The 15,505-nt window shown below is 27.4% G+C and overlaps 1 protein-coding gene across 1 annotated transcript in view; it reads right to left on the bottom strand.

Moving 5' to 3' along the window:
* Window positions 1–10,084: 10,084 nt before the first annotated feature.
* The window catches only part of LOC107438803 (uncharacterized), a 70,900-nt gene continuing 65,479 nt past the window's right edge, over window positions 10,085–15,505 (bottom strand). The window contains exons 20-24 of the mRNA XM_087168759.1: window positions 15,086–15,100; window positions 13,836–13,853; window positions 13,118–13,132; window positions 11,319–11,336; window positions 10,085–10,243 (exon numbers count right to left, since the gene is read on the bottom strand). Of these exons, the coding sequence (XP_087024885.1) occupies window positions 10,221–10,243; window positions 11,319–11,336; window positions 13,118–13,132; window positions 13,836–13,853; window positions 15,086–15,100 (89 nt within the window). The 3' untranslated portion in view covers window positions 10,085–10,220. The remainder of the gene's footprint in view (window positions 10,244–11,318; window positions 11,337–13,117; window positions 13,133–13,835; window positions 13,854–15,085; window positions 15,101–15,505) is intronic.

Here is a 15,505-nt window from a genome sequence, read left to right as displayed (position 1 = left end):
TAAGAAATAATATTACAAAAATAGTTAACAGTTTCTTTATACACTCTTAAAAACAAAACAAGAGAAGGAATCTTAAGTAGTTATATAAAACTCGATGTTTCATTTGTCCCTATTGTTTATCGGTTAGATCCTCATATATTCTTATATTTCTATACCGAATCACACGAAAGTTAGAGTACATATATTTAATGGTTGTGATGTGATGTGTGTGCAACTGGCTAACTTAAGCAATAATTGAATTTTGCAGTTCGAGAAATTTTCTCATAAAAACTCTGATGTTGAAAATTAGTTACAAATGTTTATTTTTTAGTTGTTTGAAAACGGCAATATTTTTACTTCATTCATTTCATTATTTAACTTCAAATATTAAAAAAAAATCACTGAACATTTTTAATAAGAATTTATTTGTCTTTAAAATACATAATGGTCTCAGTCTTGAAGTAATTAATGTCATGAAGGTATTGATTTCTTATAAAGTTTTTTGTATCCCTAATTTAGAGCCTTATAATTTAAACATATTTTTATTAATAACCTGTATTATTAACCTATTTTGTTAATATTACGTTTTTTATTAACATTATTTGCTAAATTAAGAGTTTTAAACAAAAAGAATTATTTTTTTATTTTTAAAGTGATTTCCACATTGCATTTTAAAATAAAATAATTTAAATTGGTGCCTGAACTTATTAACCATTTTACAATTATTTTTGTACAAATTACATTAATATACTATTACAAATTACAGTTAAAGATGTTTGTTAAATGATTTAGAATTTAACGATCAGCTTCGTGCACAATATGATGCATGCAAAATTTGTATTTAAAATAACTGACCGTTTGGTAAGTAAACATATTAACAGACGGTTGTGAACTTACAAATATATTATAACAATATAATTTTAATTTTAGACAATGACTACTTTTGAAAATTATTTTTGTTCACTAATAGATCTTAATAGAATAATGAAAATATTTGGACATGGGAAGTGGGAACTTAAGCGTAAGCAAATAGAATTCCTTTCAGTACATTATTCAAAGTGATTAACTTAAACTGTCGTACACGGAGGAGAAAATTCTGGAAAAATCCCCGTACTTGGATGGTAAAAACATTTCTAGTGAAAGAAACCACATTTCCAAAAGTTAATCCAAAGTACAATTCATATGGTAATTTCAGCGTTCGTTGTTGTTACTGTTTACTGGAAATTCTGCTTTCTAAAATGATTGCTCTTGTTACAATACATTTAGTAACAAAAACGAATCTTAATAGTAAAAGTAACCAAATAAATGGTCTATATACCAGTAATATCAAGATAAAGTATAACGAGCAGTATAAAGTATCACCATAAAATTACCAAACTTATCTGTCTATCATTTTGAGATTTATTTGATTATTTAAACCTTTTGATATCTTTGTCTCTTACAAAGCAGTAGGGTGATAATTTGTTTACACTTCTATTGTTTATTTAAAATGGCAAATTTATTTAAATGGTTCAACGGAGCTAGGTGACTGTTAAATATTTCTTATTCTAATATAATTTCACAATTATAACGAGGGGTAAAGGATCAAGAATGATGGCTTCAATTGTTTAAATTGCATTAAAGATACTAAACTCAGATACATTATACTATAGTGACTCGGTCAGAGTAAGTGGGATTTATTTATTTATTTTCGAGCATATAAGGCTTTTCTGTAAATACAAACAACGATTTAGGTACTCTTTCCAGTTTAAAAAGAGATAGCACAATTTTTATGAAAGACGGAGAGAATATGCAACAAATGCCAAAGCGGAATTCGATTCCACTACATAAGCGCTTCTGAACGGTTAGTGGAATGTCAATAATCCGCGGTGTGGCTCTAGAAAAAAAACCCATATATTAGCCCATAACCCATATAAACCCATCGTCATAGGCTCGAGGCTTTGACCTTCTACCAAACGCTAAAAAGCGTGAAGATAGTGGGTTTAATATTTTTGTGCTGTTCTTATTTTTATACTATCTTTTCTGCAGTTTGACAAGAGACAAGCAATTTTCTTACATTAAGCGCATGATCATGCATAATCAAATTTATTTATTTTCCTTTACATATCCATGACTATTTTTTGATTCAAACACTGTATCTCTTCGTTTGATGGAACGATGAGACGGATCGGCCACGAAATTTACATGAATAACTTCTGAGCATGTTCATTTTATTGACGATATGAGTCAATGTTGACCGATATGAAAATATCTGGGTCGAAGGATATCTTTCAGTTTAGTGCATCATTTTGGTGTGCTGATTAATGTAGATTTATAGATTATTTACTTTTTTCACTCCGTGCAAAAAACGGATATTCAGCTAGTTTTAAAAAAAAAACGTCAGAAGACCAATGCGATAGCTTTCTGACCTTCATGACCTGAAAAATGCATGTAAAAAGACGAAACTTCAGATACCTTTTTCATACTAAATAAGAAAGAGGTAATTGAAATTTCCACTTTTATCTGGTTATTTAATTTATTTGAAAGTTACAACTAATGTACCAATAAACAAAATTCAAGTTTAAAATATGTACATTATAATTTCTAAGTGCAACTCATATATTATTTTGGAATTATATGAATTGTAATGATTTTACAGTAAGTGAAATATTATAACTATTATTTGGATAACGTTATGAAATAAAATATTTTTTTTAAAATGCAAATTAAAAAAAGTTTTAGAAATATTACCATCACTGACTCCACCTATAAAATAAGTTGTATTGATTATGAATAGAAAAGTAATGATTTTACAGTTAATTATTGTAGATAAAATTTAAAATAAACTTCGTTATTTCAAGCAAAGTTAGAGATTAAAATTATTCATGCATAAATCAGATTGTTATTTCACCACGGAGAAAATGTGCAAAAATTTAGCATTTTAGGAGCTATTTCATTAAATATGTATTATATCAGTTGTACATATTGATTATTTTTGAAAACTGCGAAATGTTTTTGGATACGCTTACTTTCTATTAAATATCTATGATATATGATAGCGTTTTTCGTTTCTAAATCAAAAGAAGTTCAAGAAAATATCTTGAAATTATTTTTCTTTAAAAGTGAAAGCTAATGTTTTTAAAATAATGCATAATATCTCACAATACATTAGAAAAATGCAGAAAAAAATAAATTTTAAATTTTAAAGCATCCTTTTCAAAACAAATTCACGCTTTTCAAAACAAATTTAATCAAATAAAAAGTTTATAAGTTGTTTATTATGTAGATCATTAAAAAAAGGATTAAGAAAACCCTTAAAAAATGCGGATGTGTTCTACAACCTTAATTGAGGTGGCAAAACTCATTCCCATTTGGAGATTGAACATGGTTGAAAAAGGAATTATAACAGCTCTTCTGAGTATAGCTTTTAAAAGGCTTTAATTTTCGACTGATAGAACTAAAAACACTAAAATTTTTCTTCATATGAAGTTAAGTAAAAAGTAAAGTAAAAAATCAATAATGCAACTAAAACGAATAATTTCTAGTTTGTTAGAAGGAATTAAACTGCTAAAAAAACTCTTCAATGAAATTAGACAATTAATAAATTCGAAAACATAAAAATTTTAAACTTTAATTTAGGATTATTGTATTTCAATGAATGTATGGTTTACTTACTTGTAATTGCACCGAGAGCTAAAATAATAAGAGAAAATATTAGAAATTGTTTAACAAATCTTAAGACAGTTTGTAGATAAGTAAGACTCATATTTAGAAGAAGGGTTTAAGCTTTTTGTGCGACATTGAAATCTTTTTTTAAAAATAAAAATATAGAGTTTATAAAAATTATATTATCTATAAAAGTTATAAAAATTATACTTAGAATTACGAGTCATATTTTATAAATTTTGATTTCATCATAGGTTTATATGAAACAAAAATAATAACCATTCAATAGTTATGTCAATAGTTATATGATCGTGCATAACACTAAACAGAGTTTAATCGTATCAATGAGTTTTAAAGAAATGAATAAAAAAAGATTGTTCAATAAGGGTAATGGTCCCCTCGAACAAATTCCCCTCGTGCAAATCCTCTCGTACAAATTCCCCTCGTGCAAATCCCCTCGTACAAATACACTGGTGTACATTTTGTACACCAGTGTAAGACTCAATCTTGATAGCTCGAAGAGGTTATCACAAATACGTTAATTAGCTGACACAGATGGTATTTTAAGATACGAAATCAGGCAGAATATTTTACTTTTTCCGAATAAACATAACTTTTTTTTAAACACCTGACTTAATTATCTTAATTTTAAATATCTGAATATTTAAAATTTTATTTCTCAGCCAATACTTTACAAGTAAAAACTTTTCGTCATTAAACAAAACAATAAAAAATTATTTGAAATTAATCTTTATAGGGGAATAATCTTTGGCTAAATGAATTTGATTAGTGGGAGTAATAGTTTTTTGATTTGCTTAATAAATTCTTGAGATATGGTGAAATATGCACACAAAAAAACTTAATATTATCAAGTCCAAACTTTCGATTGGTCCCCTGCTTATTAGGACTATATATGTATGCCCTGACTATTATACGTCGCAAATCAGAAATCATAATCCGTCGAAAAAAGGTATGTTTATTCAGAGAAACTACTTCATTTGGTCTGATTTTGTATTTTAAAATGTCTTCAGCATTACGTCATTAGCATATGAGAGTTTCACCTCTTGAACCCTCAAGATTAAGTTCTAGTATGTAAAAAGTCTATCATTTAATCAAAGGCAATATTAGACATTCTTTTTAATTGATTAGATATACATTTATCTGCCTTGAAAAAATAACACTTAAGTCAAGAAAAATGACCAGAGCGTATTATATCATAAACTGAAATGCATTGTATACTTCTTTCTAGCGCAGCTTATGCAACCCAGAATAGGGAACAATTGGTATTCTTTCGAATACAGGAGTTTGTAAGGAATTCTGGCTAAAAATACATTATGAAATTACATAAAAACTGCAGAAAGAAACCAATTGCAGAACTCAGAAATATGAAATATCAAAGATCTGTTCAAACATCTAAAGCATCAGAAAACAAATTTCCACTGTAATTTATTGTTATTATACCAGAACACATATTAGTTAGTAGCAATAATATTCAAAAACCTCTCAAAATGCTAAATAAAACGCAAATATTTTTTTTCTACTGCTTTAATTTATTCACAGCTTCTGAACTAAAAATACTAAAAATACAAGTAATAAGAATTACCATTTGTGCCAGCATCTGTTAAACAAGGAAAATAAGGTGTTAGTTATAGCAATTCATTTTCCAGTGTAGTGTTGCACGCTAAATCAACTTGAGCAGTATTTATTCTGAATCTTATTTATAAATGCATCCATTGCCTTTTATGCCCAAGAATTTGCCATCTGTTCTGATCTAAAACTTGGATTTGTTTTATAAATTCAAATATTTTATTGTATTTTTTATTTATTTTCAATGAGCTGCACAATCGGTCTTGCCGATGAGCAGACCTAGTGCGTTCTCCAGAGGTGGTATCCTCTCTTTCATGACCACCACAATGGGTGAGATACATTTGGTCATGTTAATTTGGACGTCTAGTTTCTGCCACACTAGATGGCAGCAGCTAGACTCTTTTTGGATGCTAAATTGCACTAGGAATTTAACTTTTGCCGGAAATGCCAAGAGCCAATAAGGCACTCCAGGGATCTTTTACATGCCGCATAATCATACGACATGGTCGCTGAGGATTTTCTGCATCCCGAAAATCCGGTGTCTGGGCCGGGGATCGAATCCACAGACTTGGGCTCAGAAGGCCGACGACAAACCAACTGCGTCACCCAGTCACACATAAATGTAAATATGGTTTGCATTTCTTATAAAATGTTACCTTAAGTAGATTTTTCACAGATATTTAAATATACTTTTTAAATTACATGACCTTTAAATGCACTTACATTATTTTCAAATACACTTTATACGCTTTCATTATCTTAAAAAACACTTCAAATATTTGTAAAAAATGGTAGTGTTTATTAATAATAACTACGTCACTGGTAAAACCGTGTTCTATACATCAAATTTAACTTAACCTCAGTTTATTCTTAATCTAAACCATATTCTATACTAAAAACATAATGTATTTTTTTTAAAAATAAATACATTATGTTTTTAGTAACTTAACTTTAAAAACTTATCATAGCTACTTGAATATAATTGCATATTTTATTTTAAAAAATTGGGATGTATTATAGTATATAAAATCATACATTAAAAATAAATAAAGGCCGATAAAATTGATTTTACAGACAAACTAGTTTGTCTCGTAAATATAAAATTATCGCATCACTCGAGTATAAACAGAGGGCTTAAATTGAAACAATTTTTATAAAATTACGAAACTAAAGTAATTTCTAAAACAAAGATATATCCTAAAATGTATTTATTAAAACGTCTTATGTCCGGTTTATTAATGGCATTGTTAAATCTAATAGTTTATCAGCATAGCAATCCAACTCATCTTTTTAATAAGTAATATAAGTAAAGTGAGAAGTTTGATTCTCCATCACGACAACAAATATGTTTCTATCAAATTTAAATTTATAATATTACTTATACAGTTGCATTTCTATATTGTTTATTTTTTTAACCTTAGAAATATAATATTCAGAAAAATAAATTAATTCTCTTATTCAAAGATAATAATTTTGCTGAGGAGCCTTTGAGGTGATTACAAGTTTAAAAATGTCAAGAACTAAAATATTTGAAATATTACTTACTTCCAAAGAAGCTTCCAGCTGTTGAATAAAAAAAAATTAATATTATTTTGGTCCATACTTTTTCCATACTGTTTAAGTATATGATAGCATTGAATTTTACTGTTTTCAATTTCAACTTTCAAAACTTTAGTATGAGCTTTCAATTGATACAAATCGGGAGCACATATAGGAATAACAATTCTGAATTAATTGTAAATGTTTTTAAAGTATTTTTTATCCTGTAGTAATTTTTTCACGAAATTCATTCAACTAATTTTTTACTTTATATAATTGCTATATTTCTACTACACGATTTCAACTAATCCAACTAGTTCATAGATTATGCAAAAATATTTAGCAATTTATGCTAAAGTTGCGTGATCACGGGAAATGACTTACTTTTTGGAGAATAGCGATGAAATTTTTTTTTAGAAATCTTAAATATCAGTATTTTATTGTATGTTACAAATTTTGAATCGTGTGAATAAGTATTTTTATCACTTTTAACACGTAATCAATTTGCTTGATTTAAGTTAAAAAAATAAATATACTACGTTTGACTTTTGAAATAAGACTAATGATCTTATTTAGCTCTTCTTTAGCAGAATAGTAACTTAAAAATTATTTCAACACTAATCTTAAAAAAAGAAAATTGCACTGAAATTGTTAGAAAATGTAAAAAAATAGGAACAAAAACTTACCGCCAGTTATAAATGCTGAAATGGAATTTATGAAAATGAAACAAAGTAATTTAAATGAAAAATGTCTCACCGTAGCACATGCATAACACTTAAAGTATAAACTGATCCTATTTTTACTTACTGTTTGCTCCACTTAGGACTATGAAAGAAAGTGTTTTTCATTTAGAATAAATAGTCAGATATAGAAACATTTTAAATTATTTTATTATAATGAAAACAGCACTTACCTGCACCGATAAGATCTGTAAAATAAAATACACGAAATAAATGCATTGAAAATTTTGTATCATAATAATGTTTTCAAATTCATGGTATAATTTTCTTAAAAATAGCAAGTAAAAAGGTGGCGGCAGAAAATATTACTAAACATACTCATTTAATACATTACACTCATATTTGAGAAAATTACATCTGGAAAAAGAATTATGTGACTTGGCCTAAATTACGTGAAACATTAAGGGAGGTAAGACATGCAAATGATTAGAATTGCAAAAGAATTATTCATGCAAGGAACGAGAAACGGCTCCTTAAGCAACCTCTAAAAAACTTCAAACATATGGCTCTTAAACCTCATCCCTATACCTCTCACCAGACACAGTATATATTTTAAGAACACAGGGGAGGTGAGCTGGTATCCAGCATTATGTCTTCCCATATCAGTAAACTTTTGCAACCTAATACTGAATTTCTCGAACATTCAAGAGCAGGCTGGTTCTGGTTCCATCCCGATAAAGATATGTCAAGAGTCATTGGTCAGATTAAAGTAGGACTCATCTGCGAAAAAAACCATTGATCCATGCTCATTCTCTATGATCCGACATGGACTATCCCGTTGTCAGAAGTCAGCAGGACGCAAACAGCGAGACTTCTTGCAAATAGCTGTTGCTCATGAAATCCTTCTGGAAAAAATAACCCTAGAAATTCGGCATGCCGCTTAGACTTCACGAGAGAGTTGAAAATCTTTAGTATGCCTTTAATCAAAAAATACCGATTTTCGCTAGATAAGCTTTCTTATGACAGATCCGGAATCCTGAAATTGGATTTCAGATTGACTTGTTTCAAATCTCCCTTCTATGTTCCTCCTCATTCTAAAATGTAAACATTTGTAGATATTAATTTTTGTTGAAGTAAAATTAATAAAATTGGTTGAGCTTGCTGCAAAAAACACTAAGAAATTCAGCAAGATTTGCGAGAGAATGAAAGGCAGATTTTGCCATGCGTGCTTAGAGAGTCTATTCCTCTACTAAACCAACCTCCACGCACTAACAGTGCTTACGTCCATGACACGCATGATTTACATCTTTGTTTTACTGCAGTAGTTTTAAAATACGTTTGGTTGTTTTTATAAAATTTGACAAAGTATGCAAATTAAGTATTTTCGCTAGATAAGCTTTCTTATGACAGATCCGGAATCCTGAAATTGGATTTCAGATTGACTTGTTTCAAATCTCCCTTCTATGTTCCTCCTCATTCTAAAATGTAAACATTTGTAGATATTAATTTTTGTTGAAGTAAAATTAATAAAATTGGTTGAGCTTGCTGCAAAAAACACTAAGAAATTCAGCAAGATTTGCGAGAGAATGAAAGGCAGATTTTGCCATGCGTGCTTAGAGAGTCTATTCCTCTACTAAACCAACCTCCACGCACTAACAGTGCTTACGTCCATGACACGCATGATTTACATCTTTGTTTTACTGCAGTAGTTTTAAAATACGTTTGGTTGTTTTTATAAAATTTGACAAAGTATGCAAATTAAGTATTTTAAACACCAGTGTATTTAAACCATACTAAAGATGTGTTGAAATCTATTTGTTTTCTTCTGTCTGCCGTAAAAATTTAAATCGTGGTCAATGTGTTCTCATCTCTCATCGTAGGGATCACATAAAATTTAGTAATCACGTAATTTTAAAAATTCCTCTTTTTATTTTGTTTTATAAATTTGATAGTTTACTTGTGCTATTATCTAAAATCTGGGGTATACGTTTCGTTAATTGATGTCAATTCATTCCCGGAGTTGCAAAAGCTAGAAACCATAGTATAGATTTTATCAAAACAATCACTAGACTTTAAATAAAAGCAAAAATACTAGAGTGTCATATTTTGTATTATTATTTTCTTAATCTCTCAAACATACAAACAAATTGAGGAATGCGTTCATTATCATGAATTTTGAAAAATTACTATTTTATCGGCATGTAATTTCTCTTGAACTGCATTTTATCAAGCACAATTTTATTTCACGATGATATTAAAAAATTAATTATGTAAAATAACAAGAAATTATCTAAATTATTACATAAAGTTAGAATAAATTATATAAATTATTCGCAAATTATAAAGAATAAGCATTTCCTTTTGAAGCATTTTAAAATGCTTAACAAAAATTATTTTGACATATAAGTAGTTCTCTAGTAAAGGAATCAATTACTTACCACCTAATCAAAAAAAAAATTTTAAGTGAATATAAATTATATTAAAATTTAGTTTATTTTCATGTTTTTCGAATAGTAGTTAAACGAAAAATGTCTTACCCTTTCCAGCTAAGAAAAGAATTAATACATAAACTCCTTGTAGATCAGCATCATGAAAATGCAAGTTTACGCAAATAACCACATAAAAAGTTTTAGAAATATGCTCAGCTGTAGCAATATCTTGTTTAAAAAGTTAAAATAAAACTGCTGATAACTTTCATTTTAAAAAGTTGAATTTTTTTTTAAATATTAAAAAAAATGACAGGCATTATAATAAAAAATTAGAGTTTGAAGGTTCTTTAGAGTTGAATTATTACTTACCTTTGCTTCCGATTTCTGTAATTGCAAATATTATTATTAAAAAATGATTTTAGCTGATTTTAATTATTTTCAATCAAAATTATTAAAATATAGCATATTTAAAATTATAAAATATATTAGAATAAATGTATAAAGGGAAACACAATTTGAATGCGTTGAGACAGAATACTTTTTGAGTGCTATTGCCTTTCTAAAGATGTATCCCGTTATAGAAGTATAAGTAATATTTCCTAATTTCGATGGTAATTATTACATAATTTTTATCATATTTCTTATTCACATCATGTTTATTACATCATATTATCATATTTATTGTTTACATTCACATATTGTTAACTTCTGACTAACGGTAGGAAATAATTCTCTGTGTTGTAAGTTTAACTTCCAAACTATTAATCCTCATTGCATAACACTAGAAAAACTGAAAACTGCCTAGAAAATCGAAGAGGGCAGTTTGGCTCATCCTAGATATTTTTAGTTCAAACCTCAAACATGCCTCTAAAATCAAAAATATGCTGAAAATAATTTATTAAAGTTATAAAAGAAGCTGGATCATTTGAGATTTATCGGATTTCTTTTTATCTATATGACGAAAATGTCTGATTGAATGAAATATTTTGCGATTTTGTATTATGCTTAATTTTATGTTGCTCAGATAATAGAAACGTTACTCTCCAAAAAGCTAACAATTACGGATAATTATAGTAAGCAATCGAAAATACTCTATTTCAAATATCGAAGCTGAAAATGTATGATAATACCTGATTTATTTTCAGTTTTCATGCATTTATTAGTGTCAATACTACTCACTTATTTTCAGATACATTTGCCTTAATAGGTGCATTTGCAATAGTATATAAGAATTGCAATAATTACTGAGATATTTTCAGTAAATATAAGTTACTCTGATGATTTTGAAAGAATGGAAAGAGTTAGTAACTTTTTGATATTAATCAAAGTACTTGTCAATTTTCGATATTTATAAAAATGCATATTTCCGTTTTTTGAGTAGCATATAGCATTGTTAATTTATTAAGTTTAATAAACAGTATGTATAGCTTACATACGAATGCACAAGAAATAAACTTACTGTTAAACACCCTATTGACTAAAAAAGAAAAATTACTTCATTAGATTACTTACAGTTTACAATAATTGTTCAGGATTAAATGGTAAAAATATAATTGAGTTAAAACATAATAAATATTTTTACTTTTATTTATTTTATGATGATTTAAATTAGTTAATAGTACATAACATAAAAATATTTATCTCAGTCTTACATCAAGTGGGACATCTTAATAAAATATTTTACAATTGTTTTCATACTTTTGCGAGTACTTGTTTTAGTAATTACATGAAATGTACCTAATTAGTTTGACATTATCCTACGGAGAATGGAAATTATGCACCAAATGGACTTTTTCTATAGAAACTGGTTGAAGCGGCAATTGTCAGACTGAGATGTTAATTGAGAAGGAGAACATATCAGATGGAATTTTGGATTTGTAAGATAATTTGTTAATGTTAAGTATACATATGCTTCCATCAATGCATATTACGATGTGTGAGTCTTGTTTACTTAACGAACCCATCATTAAAATAGAACGTAACATTTTGGTAACTGAAAGTAAAATTTCTTTGACAGCCATGTATTGGCAAATGCACGAAATATGGAATGGATGATGACCTTGCAGTGGAATGAAGAAATTTCACAAACGAAGAAAGTTCTCAATGTTTCATGAGCAGAAACTTTTTCTACTCGTGAAATACGTGTACTAAGTAATGTTCGAAAGCATTTAACGAAACGCAGGGAAAGAACAGTTCAGGCACATTTTGTGCTATTTCTGAAAAAAAAAAAAGATGAAAATTGCAATGTGAGGAAAAAGATCTCACTCAATCTAGAATTAATTTATGTATTTAGAGAAAAAAATTAAGCTCTAATGGAAGATTTATGAACAAATTGAAAATTATGGAACATTTTCGAGTTACGAAGCTTTATTTGTTTATATTCTTATTACGGCAGATTATTAAAGATTTTTTCTAAAATTGAGAGACATTTGTATCATATAGCAAAAACAAATTGGTAGTTTTAATAGACTACGGAATGTGAGGATGTATTTAAATCCTTGAAAAAAGCTTTAAAATCAGCATCCGTTTTAGCCTGATTTGATTTTAGCTAGATTTGAAGAATAGACCTAATCTCTTCGCTGATGCAATTTAAAACGAATTGAATGCTGATTTGCCTCATTAAATTTACGGAAAAGATCACTTAATTACGTAATGGAGCAAAAGCTTGTCAAATCTTGAACGTAACTATTGCGTAGCCAAAAAAGAAGCTCTCAAATATTTTCATAATTATTTATACAGATTAAAATTTTTATTAAGCGCAGGTCACTCTGCATTAACGTGGCTTTTAAATTTGCTTGAATAAGGAGACATTAAGATGTATCTGTTCCTTATTTATGTTATTACTCATCTGTGAGTAAATTATATTCTTATTTGTCATCAGTCTTTTTCATTAAAAGTATATATCATTAAAATAGAACGTAACAACATTATTTTAAGGCTTTCACGGCCTGCGGAAATGAAATAAAGCTCATCATCACACTCGCATACTCCGAGTTAATACGCATTAAATAGTATTAATTTAGCTATAGAAATTTTACTGCTTAATAAGTATATTTTCAAGTGATTAAATTATATCCGATTAGTTTTAAAAGCTTTTTTCTTATACTAATCGTTTCGAAATATTTTTCACATAAACTGTTTCAAATCAAATTAATATGTCGCTTTGAAAGGTTTTGTGTTATTCTAAATTGCGTGTTGAAACATTCAAAGTTTATAAATGAATATACCTAGTTTTAGTTTTATGTGATATATACTTACAGCCACAGAAGAAATCTGTCAAAGAAGAAAAATGTATGGAATTAATTTCATGATATAAAAAACTTCTTAAAAAAACAAAGCAACTTTAACTTAGTTGAATTCACATTTTTTTAATTAAAACAAAACACATCACTCTGTGAGTGACAACAATACCAAAATAGGTCATGAGAAGCATTTAGACCGGTTACGGGAAAATACGGTATACAAGTGGAATCAAATAATAATTGTAATACATATTTGTAATATAATTTTTTCTAAAACTTTTAAATAAATTTTTAAAGCATAATTATCATTTTCCTTTATTTTCGTATCTCAAATATTCGGAGAAATACTTTTAATATACATTTTTGGTTTTCCAATTGGTATAATTACAACCATTGTAACTATTTTGTCTGAAGAAAACTATGCCATATTTGAGATATTTTTTGCCTTTTTAAAAAAAAAAAACAAGAATGCGGAGTTAGATGTGTTATCGTATAAGACTTAAAATGTTTCTACAAAGAAATTACTTCGAATGAATTCATTATGGGTACTATTGAAATGAAACCATTGCATATTATTCTTAAAAAGTAAATGACTAATCTTCCTGTTTATTGTCCTAAATACTTTAATTAAAAAAAATGAAGTATTTTTCAAACTGGGAAAAAAAATATAGTAATGTTGCGAAAAGTTGTTCCTTAATTATTTCAAAAAATAAGAAATATTTTGTAAAACTTACCACTGACAGCTTGATTTGCTACAAAAAGAAATTTTTTTTTTCAGAAATGGACTTTATTACGAAATACTTATAATACTGGACTTACAAATAACAAAGTACAATGATTGAAATTTTTTAAAATTTTGGTTTATAGTGTTTTTATATATTTTCTTACAAAATACACAAATATGCAAATTAAATTATGAAACAAATAAAAATATGTACCACGTCGATACGCACTTTAAATTTTAAGAATAAAAACAATTATATCACGTAACCATGTTTCTAAAAGCAATAAAACAACTATTATTTTTATTATTTCTCTTCCCTATTTGCTTCATTCACAAATGCATTTTAAATCTAGAAAGCGTATTAATAGGAAAGTCAATGATAAAAAAAAATTACAGTTAAAATTTTTAGTCTCAAATTTTGTGAAAGTCCTATAAGAGGTGCAACAACATAATTAATTCTTACATCTTTCACCCTAATGCTAACTTTTTTTATTTATTTTTTCGCATTAACGTTCCGAGCGTTTGAAATTTTTCCGTTACGGCAGGCAGTATAGTAAGTTTTTGGAATTTACTTAGTAACTTTAGTAATATTAGTAACTTTCATTTGAAATCATGTGGTAATAGAAACAATGTTATGCAACTGTTTTATATGATAAATTTTACCAGAAATATTGTCATTATACAGTTATACAGTCCGGTAATTTTACCACAATTGATTTTTCCGCTCAGAGCTATTAATTTTCTTTTAATAATTGATGCCCGTTTTGAATCAAATTCGACAAAATTCTTAATGTTTAAAGCCATTCGTGATTTGTTTCGCTAACGACTTGCTTATATAGGTGTTTGAAAACTAGTATATAAGTTATATAAATTAGTATATTAGTATACACCTATATAAGTTTCCTTATATAGGTGTTTGAAAATTAGCATATAAGTTATATAAATTAGTATATTAGTATACACCTATATAAGTTTCCTTATATAGGTGTTTGAAAATTAGTATATAAGTTATATAAATTAGTATATTAGTATACACCTATATAAGTTTCCTTACATAGGTGTTTGAAAATTGCTCTGCTGTAAATTCTTTATCTACTACCGAATTAAAAAAATTTTATTTGTAATAATTCAGGATTCTCTCCTTGTCTTGATTGTTTTTAAATTTGTTTTTTATGCTTTAAGTTAGCCATGGTTTGCATTTAAATTTATATGATATAAATGTAAAGATATATCAGATCGGATTGAAAAAAAAATACTTACCTCCTCCAAGAACATCTATATAGATAAAAAAAAATAAATTTTACTTTAACAAAATTTAATTTTATAGCTACAAATATGCTGTTGTAATTTAATGTTCTTTTTTCTTTCCTGTAACAAAAATCTTTTGATAATAATGAAGAAATAAATTTTCATTTATTGTATCAGTTATAGAAATTCCTTATAAAACTAATTTAAAACTTGAAATATCTCTTTTTCAAACTTGTTATTAAGTAATGGGAAAATGAAATCAAGAATAATTGCAAAAATTAGCATAATAGTTACTCATAAATTTGCAGAATTGTACACAAATGAAGTAAAAGTAGAAAATGAATATTTATCTCTTTCTTTTCTTAGTGTGAAATCTCAATAGTAACCTATGTATTACTAATATCTCTATTATTAAATGGTTTGTTATTTTGT

Source organism: Parasteatoda tepidariorum, chromosome 7, assembly GCF_982258835.1.
Source record: "Parasteatoda tepidariorum strain Cologne lab strain chromosome 7, Ptep-v5.0, whole genome shotgun sequence".
Classification (NCBI taxonomy): Eukaryota; Metazoa; Arthropoda; class Arachnida; order Araneae; family Theridiidae; genus Parasteatoda; species Parasteatoda tepidariorum.
The sequence above is the reverse complement of the archived record's forward strand: the minus strand, read 5'-3'. Positions and strand labels throughout refer to the sequence as shown.